This window comes from Camelus dromedarius, chromosome 10, assembly GCF_036321535.1.
Source record: "Camelus dromedarius isolate mCamDro1 chromosome 10, mCamDro1.pat, whole genome shotgun sequence".
NCBI lineage: Eukaryota > Metazoa > Chordata > Mammalia > Artiodactyla > Camelidae > Camelus > Camelus dromedarius.
Window position 1 is genome coordinate 14525526 of NC_087445.1, and position 13394 is coordinate 14538919.

Consider the following 13394-nt stretch of genomic DNA (forward strand, 5'->3'; position numbering starts at 1 on the left):
AGTGGCTGTTTGCTCTCTTAAGGGTTGACTCTAATAAAACTTGAGTCCTAATATAATTCAAAGCCTGATGATGATGGTAGCAGTGGCCTCATTACTCAGTGCCTGCCATGTTCCAAACATTTCACATATACACCCTCTGTAATTCCCACAGCAACCCTATAGATTCTGTGTTCTTAGCTACTGGGCTATCTTTGCCTCTAAATTTTGCTTGCGATCAGTATCAATTTTAACCATCCCCACCCCCCCAAACTTAAAATAGTACCTTTTTGAAAATTGGAGCTGTATTTTCCAATTTCCAGTCTTCTAGCCCATTTTGTGCTCTCTCCTGCCCTTCAAAGATTTCTTGCAGTGGTTCCAGATGACTGGTCAGATATAAATTTCCCTAGTGCCAGGGGTAAAAATTTTCCAGACCCTGAGACTCAAATTCACTTAGAGTGGCTAAGAGTAAATAAGTATGTTGATAGTTACAGAAACCAACTTCCTTGAATTTGAACATTTTTCCTTTTAAAGCAAGGCTTTTCCAAGAAAGAATTGGCATATCCTATCTCAAAGAGAAAGAAGGAAATGGTAATTGACAATGACCTTTATCCCAGTATCTGATGGAGTTTCTGAGTGACATCACACCAGCTGGTATACACCTGTGCTTTAAAAAGTAAAAATACGTGTTTTTTTTTTTTTACCAGCCTTAATTTTTTATTTCAGCTGTTATGTTAGCTCTACTGCTAGTTCCCTGCCCCTCCTCCATTTCCTGACCCCTACCGGCCTTAGGTATTGTGTTCTCAAATCATGTCTTTTTTTTTTAACCACAAAAATATTTGCTAGCTAGGCCAAAGGTCTAGAAATGATAGAGCAAGTGGTTACTAACTTGGAGAAGATTTTTTCCTTTAAAAATTATTAAAGTAATTAGGATGCCTTTCATAAATATTAAATGAGTCCACTGAGCATTTACCTTACAGTAATTTTACTTTCACTATTTATTTTGAAAACTATGGTAAGATTGGGTCTACCCTATCCAAGGTTGGACCAAAGATTTGCCACCTTCCTCGTTAAGGGGAATCCAGGCCAGTCTCTACTGGCCTCAGGAAGGCCTTTATTTAAGGAACTTTATTCTCTTTAAGAAAACATTTTTTTTTTAAAGTCTGTCTTTTCTTCAGCAGAACAGGAGTATGTGGTAAATGAAACCACACCAAATAACTCCCACCCTTCCTTGTCCTTCCACTCTTTTCACTGTTTCTCACCACCGTGTCCTCTTCTAAATGGCGATGTTTCTGAGTCTGTGAAATGGAGACTCCTTACGGGTCTCTGCTGTAAATACCTGTGGATTCATTAGTCACTGATGTTGCTGCCACTACAGGGTACCAGCTTGCATGCAATGTTTTTAATGCTCTGCACTGGTGACTAAATAAATATGCAAATGAAACAGTGAGAATGCAACCTGAATGGACATTGAAGAGCTAGAAAGTGATGCGGAGTGATGGTCATGTGACAGACTTCTGTAGGGCTGCACCTGTTTGTACTGACTTCATCTGTGTTCAGAAATAACTTCAGCATTTTAGAGCTCTGAAATCATACATGCCTTTGAAGATTAAAATGAGGCAGCAGTGTTTCTTCCAACTAGTATAAATACAACAAAAGGGCAGCTCAAAGTTGGAGAGGTAGATCCATTGGAGCAAAAAAATATTTACATATCAAGGCTGCTTCTCAGGTAGGAATGTCTTCACTTTGGGGATTGTCTTGTGAGTGAAGATAGCATCTAGTGAGTAGACAGGAGTAAAACAGTACATAAAGGGTGATAGAATTGCTTCCTTAGATACATCCTTTTATTGGCTTCTGGGAAGGTCACGTGATGTTGAATTTATTCACCCACACAAATACACACTCCTCTAAAATAAAATCCTGATCTACTTTTAGTCAATATTCGGGGTGTGAGAGGAGAGTTCCACGGACTATTCCAGCCACAAAGATAAAAATGTAGTGGGAAGATAAGAAATCAGACAAGTCATTTTTCATTTCTGAAGAGCTAGAGTTTTAGATTGCAATGGGAAAGGGACAGCCCATTTGAGAGAGAAGTTGGACAGGTGTCTTTACCTTTCAGGAGGGGATGCTTCAGAACAGCTCAGCAGCTGGAAATATCTGACCTCAGTGAGTTGGCAGTGAACTTACAGGTTGGGGTAGAGTCCTCAAATAATGAAAGATAGGAGATCCAATTTGGTTTCGCTTTTGTGGTTTCACTTTGATGTAAAGTATTCTTTGTTCACTGCGGTTTATTTGTTCATTCAGCAAATATTCAGTGAAGTCGGCTCTGTTCCAGGCACCACCCTAGCTTCTGGGGCCCCAGCAATGAAGGTGGCATGGAAACTCCCTCAGGTGGGGTCCTTCTGGGGCCCCCATTTTCCTTACAGCCTTCCTATAATGAACGGCCCCAACAGCTGGCCCTGCCGGGAGTCCTTCATCCCCCCCGAGATGCTGAGCTTCCTTCCCACAACTAATATCACTTTGGTCTCTCTCCTTTCTGTCCTGCCTGCCCTTCTGTCCCACCAGCATCTCTAAGGGTGGTCACAGCTAGAGAAGACTGATCCTGAGAGTGAATGGGAGAGCAGTTTCGTTTCTTCCCTGTCCTTGGCGAGGCCTCTTTGATTTTTCAACTAATAAATGAGAAGACATCAATAGGAAAAGAAAAATAAGAACTTTCCTTGCCAGTGTTGCTTAGTTACCTCGTCAACATTCCCTTGCAGCCCAGCTGAATTCTCTCTGCATATTTTTATAGCGCACATGTTTTATTGCTATAATTGATCTATTTAGCAGAAAATATGGAGAACACATGGAGCGCCTGTCAATTTAATGCTGTTTATTTGAACTTCTATTTTTCTCTTCATTGTCCTTTTCATTCTTAACCCAAGTAATATGGTAAAGGGATCCCATCATTCTCCACATTGGTGCATTTCACTTTGTAGCTTATAAAGCAAAGGCCGATAAACTGACCTCAAAACTAGACAGCAAAATGGACTCTTCAAAGGCGGAGCCCAAGTTTTAATAAGCTCTGTGTCTGTGGTGCCCAGCCCCGTGTCTGGCACATGAAAAGCCTTTAGTAAATGTTTATTGGTTGAAAGAGCAATTGGCTTCAAACATTCATTAAAAACCAGCCTTGGAGTGGGTGTTATTCATAACATAGAATTTGTTTAGTTTTTAGCCAGGGGGCAAAACTAGTGACTTATTCTTTTTTTTTTTTTTTTTTTCTTCTGGAGACTGGCAAAGACAGAGACTGTGGGCTGTGTTGTTGCTAGTGTCACATTTTATTTAGCATAAGAAGCTTTTCTGCATGAGGCTGTAGCAGCTGTAGCAGCAGCTCCAGTCCATCTGACATTTATGAGAAGGTAGTCACTGGGAGCCTCCCGGTTCCCGGGGCTGTGCTATCAAGATCAATTCAGATCAAATGACCTGGTCATTGTCACCATCTGTCAAGGCAATTGTATTTAAAACACCAAGTCGCTCCTTAATCTTTTTCTCAGACACACACACACACACACACACAGTCAACTGAAAACAAGTTTTCTGAAGTAAACTGTTGACAAAACAACAAGTGGAAGTTTATTTAGTCATCCTCTTTCCCAGCTAGTCAGGCAGCCTTCCAGCCCAGTCCTCTTCAAAGCACGTACTTCTGAGATTTTGCTAAAATTCAGGCTTGGATCTACTAGGTCTTGGGAGAGGACCGAGAGTCTGCATTTCTAACAAGCTCTCTTTGTTAGAGCAGGCCTTGACACTTGAAGTGTCATCCATGGACCAATAGACTTGGCATCACCTGGGAACTTTTTAGAAATGTGGACCTTCAGGCACCACCCCAGACCTCCTGGACCAGAACCTACCTTTTAACAAGATCTCATGTTAACTTTTGAGAAGCACTGCTCTAACTATTTAATAAGCCTACAGTGCAAATTATGGACAAGAGTCTTGATGGGGCTCTGGGTTGAAATAAGGTTAGATGGATTTCTTGTTGTCCTTTCATTTCAATACACTTTTGTGTACCTGATGCAGTATAGCATCTAACGCTCAGATGAAGACACGGTCAGATGCCCCTGTGTTCAGTCATTCAATGGCATGAAGAATTTGTTATTCTTCATCCGGAGTGCCATTCTTTAAACCAGGGGCCAACCTATCCTTGCTCTCCAAACTTTATTCTAGACAAAAAAGTTTGACCACAGAAACATCCTCACGTCTGATCATGTCAGAATGGTGAATGCGTTTGGAACAGCACTAACAGATCAGAGTTTCTCTTTCTCCATCTGTGAAATGGAGATAATACCACCTGTTCCAGTTTCTTTATAGTCTGGTCATGAGGAGCTTTGATATCTATATGTGAAGGGGCTTTGAAAACATAAAGATGTTCAAAGATTTTAAAACAACTTTAGTGAGGAAAAAAATCATATATATTTCAGTGCCAGGGAGGTCTGGATTCAAAATTTAGCCTTGCCATTGACCAATCTTGTGATTTCTGCAAAATCATTTCATACGATTGAGCCTCAATTTCTTTTTATATAAAATGGCCATAAAAACATACATTCTGCAAGGTTGTAGTGAGGATTAAAATGTTAATAATATATGTAAAAATCTGGGGCATAGTAGAATTTAATATGTGGTAGCCAAGAACAGCACATTAGGGGACTTGGTTGAAAAATAATCCTCCAAAGATGATATTTCCCTGAAGTAAGCCTGTTATACTGGGGCAAAAAGTAAGTGACTTTAAAGTTGGTTAAAGTTTTGAATAATTGCTCATGCAGTTCAAGAGACTGGTATCTTGAAATTTGTTATCTAAGTATCTCTGGAAGAACAATTCCTAAACTTCAGACGAGGTTTGTCGTTGTTTTATTGAAGTATAGTCAGTTTGCAATGCATCATTTATTTCTGGTGTACAGAAGAAACTTGTTGTTTATCTGTTTTGTGTATGCTAGTTAATATTCGCAAATCTTGAACTCGCAATTTATCGCTTCCCACACTCTTTCCCCCTGGTAACCGTAAGATTGTTTACTATGTCTATTGAGTCTATTTCTGTTTTATAGATAAGTTCATTAGTGTCTTCTTTTTTCTTTTTTTAGATTCCACATATGAGTGATATCGTATGGTATTTTTCTCTTTCTGGCTTACTTCACTTAGAATGATGCTCTCCAGGCCCATCCATGTTGCTGCAAATGGAACTATTTGATTATTTTTTATGGCTGAGTAGTATTCCGTTGTATAAATATACCACAGCTTCTTTATCTAGTCATCTATCAATGGACATTTAGGTTGTTTCCAGGTCTGGGCTATTGTAAATAGTGCTGCTATGAACATTGGGGTGCATGTATCTTTTTAATTAGATCAAACAAGGTTTTAATATTTATTTAAATATTGATGAGTTGCAGCCACTGAAGGGCTTTGTGAGGAGGATTTGCTGTAATTATTCTGTCTCATTCACACACTCTCATCAGGGTGCCAGAGGGACTTGTTGAAAGTGTCCATGAGAGCCTGGCACTGGTACAGGGAAGGTTTCTACATTGGTGTCCATGCATCCAGGCACTCCAGGCCATGGGGAAACAGCAGAACTAGTGATACTGAGGGTCACGTAAGACGATGAAAGAAGATTGCTCTGAGGGCTGTGGGAACTGATGGTGCCCTCGTTATCAGAATAACAGAACAGCGAGTCTTATTTACTGGAGACTTGAGGGGGCGGCTGTTGGGTTGTGGCTGCTTTACTGTCAGCAATTAAGCCTTTGCCATACAGAGAGACTATTGTCTATTTTACAAGAAAAAAAAAATCCTCATCCTTCTTTCTGTACCTTCCCAACCTCTAACTGATATTTTTGCTTTGGAAATGCCCTTTTAAGCCCTTTCGGTTTTTTAAGTCTCTTTTCAGGCAGGCTAAGCCTTTGGGAAGGTATTCTTCTGAAGGCGAGATGGCCCCTTTCTTTCCCTAGAGTTTGCAGAGTTTGTATGGTGACAACCTTCCTAGTGATATTCCAAAGTCCCTGGGAGTGTGATTCCACAGACAGCCAAAGGCAGGGTGTCACGTGACCTGCTTTCCCACATAGGTCTCTGTGTGGGGGGTGTGCACGTTCATGGCCAAGTGATGAAGAAAAAAAAAAAAACACCCCACCAACATATGGCCTTGACAGTGAAAACCTAAGAGGAAGAGGGCGGGCTTAAGAGGGAGGAAGTGAGCAGACTGAGGCTGCAGGGAGTGGCCGGAAGAGGCCTTGGGCTGAATGATCAGCAGTTCTGAGCAAAGAGCAGGGTCTGTGAGAGGGGATGGGCATGTCTGAGATGGTTTGGTTTGTGTTTGTGTTTTTTGCCTGAATAACTTAAGATTGACTGCATCACCAAGCCGTGTTTGAGTGTGGCACAGCAGAATCCCTCCTAGGTAGGGAAGGTGGGGAAGAGCAGAGCAGTGGGATCGTGCTTCAAGTCCATTTTAACAGATGCCAGATGGGATCTCCTAAATCTGGCCATAGCTGCTGGCTCATTTTCTAGGGCTTGACCTATGAGTGGTTCAGTCATCTCCTGTCTGTTTCCAGGCCACAGGACACAGTCTCCACCTCTGACCAATCTATACTTGTGGTCTTGGCAGAATATGTAGTTGGCAGCTATCGGTAACGGGGCCTCATGAACCAGCAGGAAAGACAGGTTGAAGGGCATCACTTTTTAGAATGCAAGGCTTCGTGGAAAGAGCATTTGCTAGAGGCCAAGAAATTAGATTTCAGTCCTAATCATGCCCCCTCCTAGCCAGTGGTTCAGCAAGTAATTTCATATCTTGGAGACACAGGGATAATGATACCTACTACAAATCTGCTGTACCTACTATCAGTCTACTAACAACCCTACCTGAATTTTGGAAGGGTCAAATGAGGTGATGGAGAAGAAAGTGTTGAAGACTTCAAAGCTGCACTGTCCAATATGGTAGCCATTAGCTGCGTTGAATTATTATTTATTTAGTTAAATCAGTTAATTATTTAATTAAATTAATTAAAATTAAATAAAATGAAAAATTCAGTTCCTTAGTCACACTTGCCAGCTTTTAAGTGCCCAGTAGCCATGTGTGGCTGATGGGCACCATGTTGGACAACAAAGATATAGAACATTTGCATTATCACAGAAAGTTTCGTTGGGCAGCTCTGCCTCGAAGTGCTATCTAGGATGTGATAGTAAAGGATGGCATGTTGTAGGGTGACAAATTGCTGTCATAGTTAGGGGTTCTTAGAAGGAAACAACACACTCAGTTTAGCTGAAGTAAAACACGATATTTACTTGACTAAGTCAAGAAAAATGTATGCATCCCAAGGGCTGGAAACACAGCTAGGCTTCAAGAGCAATCGGAACCAGTTCCTAGAAGACTATCAAGAACAAAAGAAGCTACTCTCTCCTCACCGTCTTTCTCTTTTTCTCTTGTCTTCCTCTCCCTGTGGCCACTTGTGCTCTTGTCTCTATTTCTGTGTCTGTCCATGGCTTCTTCTTCCCTCTCCTCCTCCTTCACTTCTTCCTCCTCTTCCTTCTGTACTTCTCCACCTCTCCTGCCTCCCTTCTCTGCAGACCAGCTTTCTCAGCTGTACTCCACATGGTCCAAACAGGGTGCAGACAGACCCAGTTTCCACCACTTCTCAGGGATAATGCCTAACAAAGGCTGGATCCTGACTCCAGATTTCCAGGAGAGGTATTCTTAGCAGCCAGCTTGGTGCGATAGTCATCCCTGCTCCAATCAGTTGTGTCCAGGAGGATAGGGGTAGTGGCCTCATGCTTACTCAATAGGGACTGTGGGGGTGGGTGGGGCAGATGCTCCAAAAAGGAGCACCAGGGGATGTGTCACTGACTAACACGCTCAACCTTAACACCTTGGAGAGACTCTGATTACACAGGGAAGAGTTGCCAGAGATTTCACCAAGGCCAGAAAGAAAAAGGATGTGATACCTTTTCTCCTTTGGTTGTTTGGTTATATGATTTGACCACTCATAAAGATTCTCAGGGCTTTGGCTTAGCTTTCACGTCCTTATACCTGGATGGAAGTGGACACAGCCAGAAGCAAGATGGAAATCAGGACTAAGCCCTGTCATTACTTAAATGCAAATGGGACACACTAATGAGACCCTTTTCTCTCCTGTCTATAGAAAGAAACATGAGATTCCCGTGGAAATCATTCAAGAGGAAGGTGGAAGGGGCCATCTAAAAGATTTTGAAAGCTGCAGACCGCAAGACTGGGTCCAGAGGGCTGGCAGTGGAAAACCCTGTTGGGTTGTGATCTCTCCCTGAAGGGTCCCAGTTGCCTTTTTGCTTCCTGCAAAGGGAAGGAAGAGAGGGAGAAGACCATGTCCATTGCCTTGAAGCAGGTGTTCAACAAAGACAAGACTTTCCGGCCTAAGAGGAAATTTGAACCTGGCACACAGAGGTTCGAGCTCCACAAACGGGCTCAAGCATCCCTCAACTCGGGCGTGGACCTGAAGGCAGCTGTGCAGCTGCCCAGCGGGGAGGACCAGAACGACTGGGTGGCGGTGCACGTGGTGGACTTCTTCAATCGGATCAACCTCATCTACGGGACCATCTGTGAGTTCTGCACCGAGCGGACCTGCCCTGTGATGTCAGGGGGCCCCAAATATGAGTATCGGTGGCAGGATGACCTCAAGTACAAGAAGCCGACTGCCTTGCCAGCTCCCCAGTACATGAACCTTCTCATGGATTGGATCGAGGTCCAGATCAACAACGAGGACATATTTCCAACATGTGTAGGTAAGTCCGTGACCTGCTTCCTGGTTATTTTGTCACATCCCCACCCAACCTTGGAACGTTTACAGAGCCTTCTCCTAGGACTGCCTTTGAATAACAGTCAACACCCACATCAGTGTTTCCCTAACTTCTATCACTCACGTACCTGCAATTTCTTTTTCCATATCTGAGGACCTTATTGGAAAAAAAAATCATCTTTGAGCCACTTACATTTATTTTGTAGTGGGGATCACTGTCTTGACGAAATGTTAAATTTGATCTTATTGGCTTCTTAAGGACTAGACTTCAAACCTACCCAGTTATCCTGGTAAAATTTTTAGTTTGGTGCCAATTGGCTAGTTTGTTACATTAACTCTTATGCAGTTGTTGGTACATATCTCTCAGGATAAGAAATCCCAGTGTGGGAATCCCTGGATTTGTTCGGGAATTGTGTGAACAGAGGGTTGGTTTGGGGGAAATAAAGGACCCTGGCATTCTTTTCTTCTGTCTCCTGATCATAGGTAATAATTCCATTCTGTACTACTAACTCTGGCCCCTTGGATAACTTCTAGACCAACCAGGACCCTTGAAACACAAATGCTTTTGTTTGCTTTGTGCTCATAGCCATGAAACTCTTCGAGGGGAAGGGCTAAATCTTTCTTATCTCTTTCTATTTTTTAATGCTGCTGATCACTGGATTTTCCACACCTGACAGGTTGAATTTAGAATTCAGGTGTGGGGGCCGTAGGTTCAGTAAAGTGGAGCACTCTCCTGCTTCTCCTGTTGTACCACCAGTTCCAAGCACGGTGCCCTGGAACCTTTGAGGCACTCAGGAAATATTTGTAAAATGATTGGAAAAATACTTGTGCCGTTGGAAAATACTATTTAAAAGCTTAGAGGTGATTAGGGTATTTATTTAAAAAAAGCATTTGTTTTCATATGTTGTACACCAGAAATTAACACAACATTGTAAATCAATTCTACTTTAATTTAAAAAAATAAAAATAAATAAAAACATGCAAAAAGTTAAAATAAAAAAGCATTTGAAACACATCATTGAAATCACCTCTAGATGGGGGTGGTGTATCCCCACGTGGTATATGGAAAGTTGAGGTGCAGTGTATGGAAGTAATTAAGTGTATACCATGAAACAAAGTATATCCATTGATTAGGGCAGTATGTACATCTTGGAATAGTCAGCACACAAACCAGTTTGCTCAGAATTCTCGGGTTGCCTTGACTTGTCCTGTTCCTGTACGCACTTTCTCTCTGCTGTCCCTTGTTAGGGAAGGAGGTCGGGTGTGTGGGAGTGCAGCCCCTCTTGGTGGGCTCACTAGCATAGGGGGAAGAAGGCAGGTTTCCCAGACTCCCCCGGCTGTATAATTGGCACCTCGGAGGAATGGGGATTTCCTAGGTTCGTGTCTTTTTGCCTTTTCATTGACAGTCGGAGGCATCTTTTGGAGCTGGGAGGGATTTTTCTTTTCTCAAAACATCAGAAGCAACTGCCAATGCTCTTTGCAGAACATATGATAGCAATAAAGATAAATAAATGTGGGCAAGGATCCCTCCTTCTTGTCCCTCCCCTTCTGTTTCTGCTCCTCGATGCTTTGAACTCTGGGCACTTCTGCTGTCTCTGGCAGCAACTCTCTGGTTACCACATAGAGTTGCTGACCAGAAATAACATCACAGAGCCTGGTGTGTTACTTGAGAGTGACACCCCGTCTGGCGGTCTGCTTGGAAAATAGAACATCATAGGAGGTTTTAGACTTTGCTTGGAGGAAATCGGTGGATGCCGCCATATCCCCCAGAGTAATTGACTTTGCTTTCTTTTTCTAGGTGAGTTTCCTTAGCCATTCAGCATGCTTGGGGGAATGCTCACCTGATCAGAATCCTCTGTTCAGCTCTTCCTAATCTGTGCTCCACAGTACACCAGTGTTCTGAGGGCTTTTAATAGGTACACTGTGATTTTCTTTTTCTCCCATGGAAAAATAATTTTGGGGAATGCTGAGTGAAATTAATTTTACTGCAGGACTTTAAATATGCTAATGTGCATTAGAAATCTCCAAGAAAGGAATACTTTAGTATGTGGTGTATCCTAATTTGAACCTGGTACTTTTTTTATTTTAATGGAACACAGTTAGCATCTTTCATGAAATGTTAATCTATATAAATTAGAGCTGTCAAAATTTTGCTTGTATCAGAATTACTTTGGCTTTCTTTTCAAAATGCAGACTCCTTGGTCTTCCCCCTTAATAGCTAAATGTGAATCTCTTAGGTGAGACCTGAGAATCTGTACTTTTTTTTTTTTTTGAAGTAGAGCTGGTTTACAATGTGTTGATTTCTGGTATACAGCATAGTGATTCAGGTATACATCTATCTATATATATTACTTTTCATATTCTCTTTCATTATAGGCTATTGCAACATATTGAATATAGTTCCCTGTGCTATATAGTAAGACCTTGTTGTTTATCTATTTTATACATAGTAGTTAGTATCTGCAAGTCCCAAACTCCCAGTTTATCCCTCTACCCTCCCCTTTCTCCCCTTGTAACCGTAAGTTTGTTTTCTGTGTCTGTGAGTCTGTTTCTGTTTTGTAAGTAAGTTTATTTGTGTCATTTTAAAAAGAAGAACCTATACTTTTAATAAGCACCTACCACTCCTCTGTTTATTATAACCACCAGGAATGCTTTTCATTCCCCGAGCAACTGTTTATTTCTTACCTCTCTGGTTTAATCCATGTCATTCTCTCCTTGGAATCACCTGCCTTCTTCATTTGGTGAATTCTCATGCATCCTTTTCACCATCTCCTCTGTGAAGACTGTCACCTGTTAGAATGTAAGCCCCTTAAAGTCATCGACCATATCTTCTTCATTTGAATATCCCAGCACTAAGTCTAGTCCTGGTGCCTTGTAAGTTGTTGGATGGATGGATGGATGGATGGATGGATGGATGGAAGGATGGATGGAAAACTAATCTTTATAAAGTTCCAGCATGTGTGTGTTGCTGGTGATCAAAGTGAAGTTAAAGTAACGTCTCTGAGTCCCTTTGTCACCATTGCTGGGGATTCCCTGCCCCTTGCTTCTGTAGGGTTTAATTTTCTCTTTAACTTTTCCAAGGTTAAAATGTTAGGTGTCATTAAAAACCACGGCCATCCACCATCACCCTGAGGGTCTTCATTTGTAAATGCCCTGCTCTCCTCTGCTATGTGCCCTCAGACAACATTTTGCTGTCTTTGCAGGAACTTGTCTTTTAGGAGCCACTGTCTCTGTGAGAATTCATTTCCTCCTCTTCTTCCTCCCCCTGATTCCAGCCTACATTCCTTCTTTTTGATCTTGGTGCTGCCATGAGTCATTATCATGGAAATGATCAAGATGTCTGTCAGGATAAAGTGAAAGAGGAATTCTCCGCCAAGAACAGACCCTGGGTAGATGAGAAATTGGCGCGTTCTGCTTAGCATGACGGCTTTGAATCCTGGGCAGATTTCTGTCTTCTTGCCTGGGAATTGGGAGGGGTTCAGACTTCACCTCCTCCCCACTGTGATCCAAGGAAATAGAACCGGAAAATACTGACAGATGTGAAGGCTTCCCCCTTGGTTAGGTATTAAAGGATATAAACAGCTGTTGATCTCTACCATCGAAACACAGAGGAAAGAAAAGCTTTCATCTGTTTCTAGATTCTTGTTTAGCTAGGAGACCAGTGCTATTTTAGAAGTCAAGCTTTCTCAGTTGGGAGAATACCAAACAGATGTGGCTCCCTTGTGAACCCGAGTCTTCTCCACTCACCCTTGATCCTCACCGGTTTCCTTTGTTAAAAAGCCAACAGATGTCCCTGTGAAAGCTCCTAAGACAGCAGTAACTTCAGAAGCAAGGTCCACCTCTTCTTCACTTGTATCTCTTAAACTGCTTTTAACCTCGATGGAAAAATAGAAAACCACAGCCTTTTAAAAAAAATTTATTGCTTGTCTAATTACAATAATTTGTATGTTCTAGCCCCCAGCTTCTCTGTTTTTCTCTTATATAATAGGATTTAAATCTTAGGTCTGACACTCAGAAAAAAAAAAAGGAGTAGAAAACTTAGCACTCCTCCAACTCATGTTTTTCAAGCCTTTGAACAGGAGGAATAAGAACATTGGAAAAAGAATGACATGATCTCACCTACCTCTATGGTTTTAGAATAAATGGGTGTCAAGGGAGGAAACAGCAGGGGAAGGAAGGGAGAGAAGCCAGGCTGGAAACTCACATGTGTCGAGTCTGCTAAGTGCCAGGCACTATACTTGCCACTGTTAATCTGTCTTAAGTCTTGCAATAACTGAATGGATTAAAGATGCCATTTTCCCAGTGAGGAAGCTGATGTTTAAACAGGCCAAGGGGCTTTCCCAGGGTTGTACAGCTAATAAGTCATTTCGAAGTCAGAATTTGAGCTCAAAAATGTCTGGCCAAAAATCTGTGCCCTTGTCACCCCCTACAATTGATAGCATGGATGGTTTTGCAGATTTTCCTTCACAGGGTGAAAGGCTTCTCAGTCAAGGTTTTAGGAGGTTGTCTAGGATGGAGACAATTTCAGAAAACCTGATTTTTGCTATAAAGTTTAAAGAAAGAATCATTTCCTGTTGTTTTGTTTTGGTTTTATTTTGTTTGGTTTTGGTTTGCCCCTGTTTAATAAAAAAAATT

General features: G+C 41.9%; 1 protein-coding gene across 11 annotated transcripts in view; it reads left to right on the forward strand.

The window, feature by feature from the left end:
• The window catches only part of MOB3B (MOB kinase activator 3B), a 208505-nt gene that overhangs the window by 54668 nt on the left and 140443 nt on the right, over window positions 1-13394 (forward strand). For 8 of the 11 annotated variants that reach the window (XR_004136116.2, XM_064490151.1, XM_064490148.1 and 5 more), the window contains exon 2: window positions 8130-8745. Coding sequence is in view for 8 of the 11 variants with exons in the window: in XM_064490151.1 (XP_064346221.1) it covers window positions 8328-8745 (418 nt within the window). In the remaining 3 variants the exon portion in view is untranslated. Of the gene's footprint in view, window positions 1-8129; window positions 8746-13394 lie in introns of those variants that run through there. The other 3 variants (XR_010382618.1, XR_010382620.1, XM_010985484.3) reach the window with 1 other exon arrangement.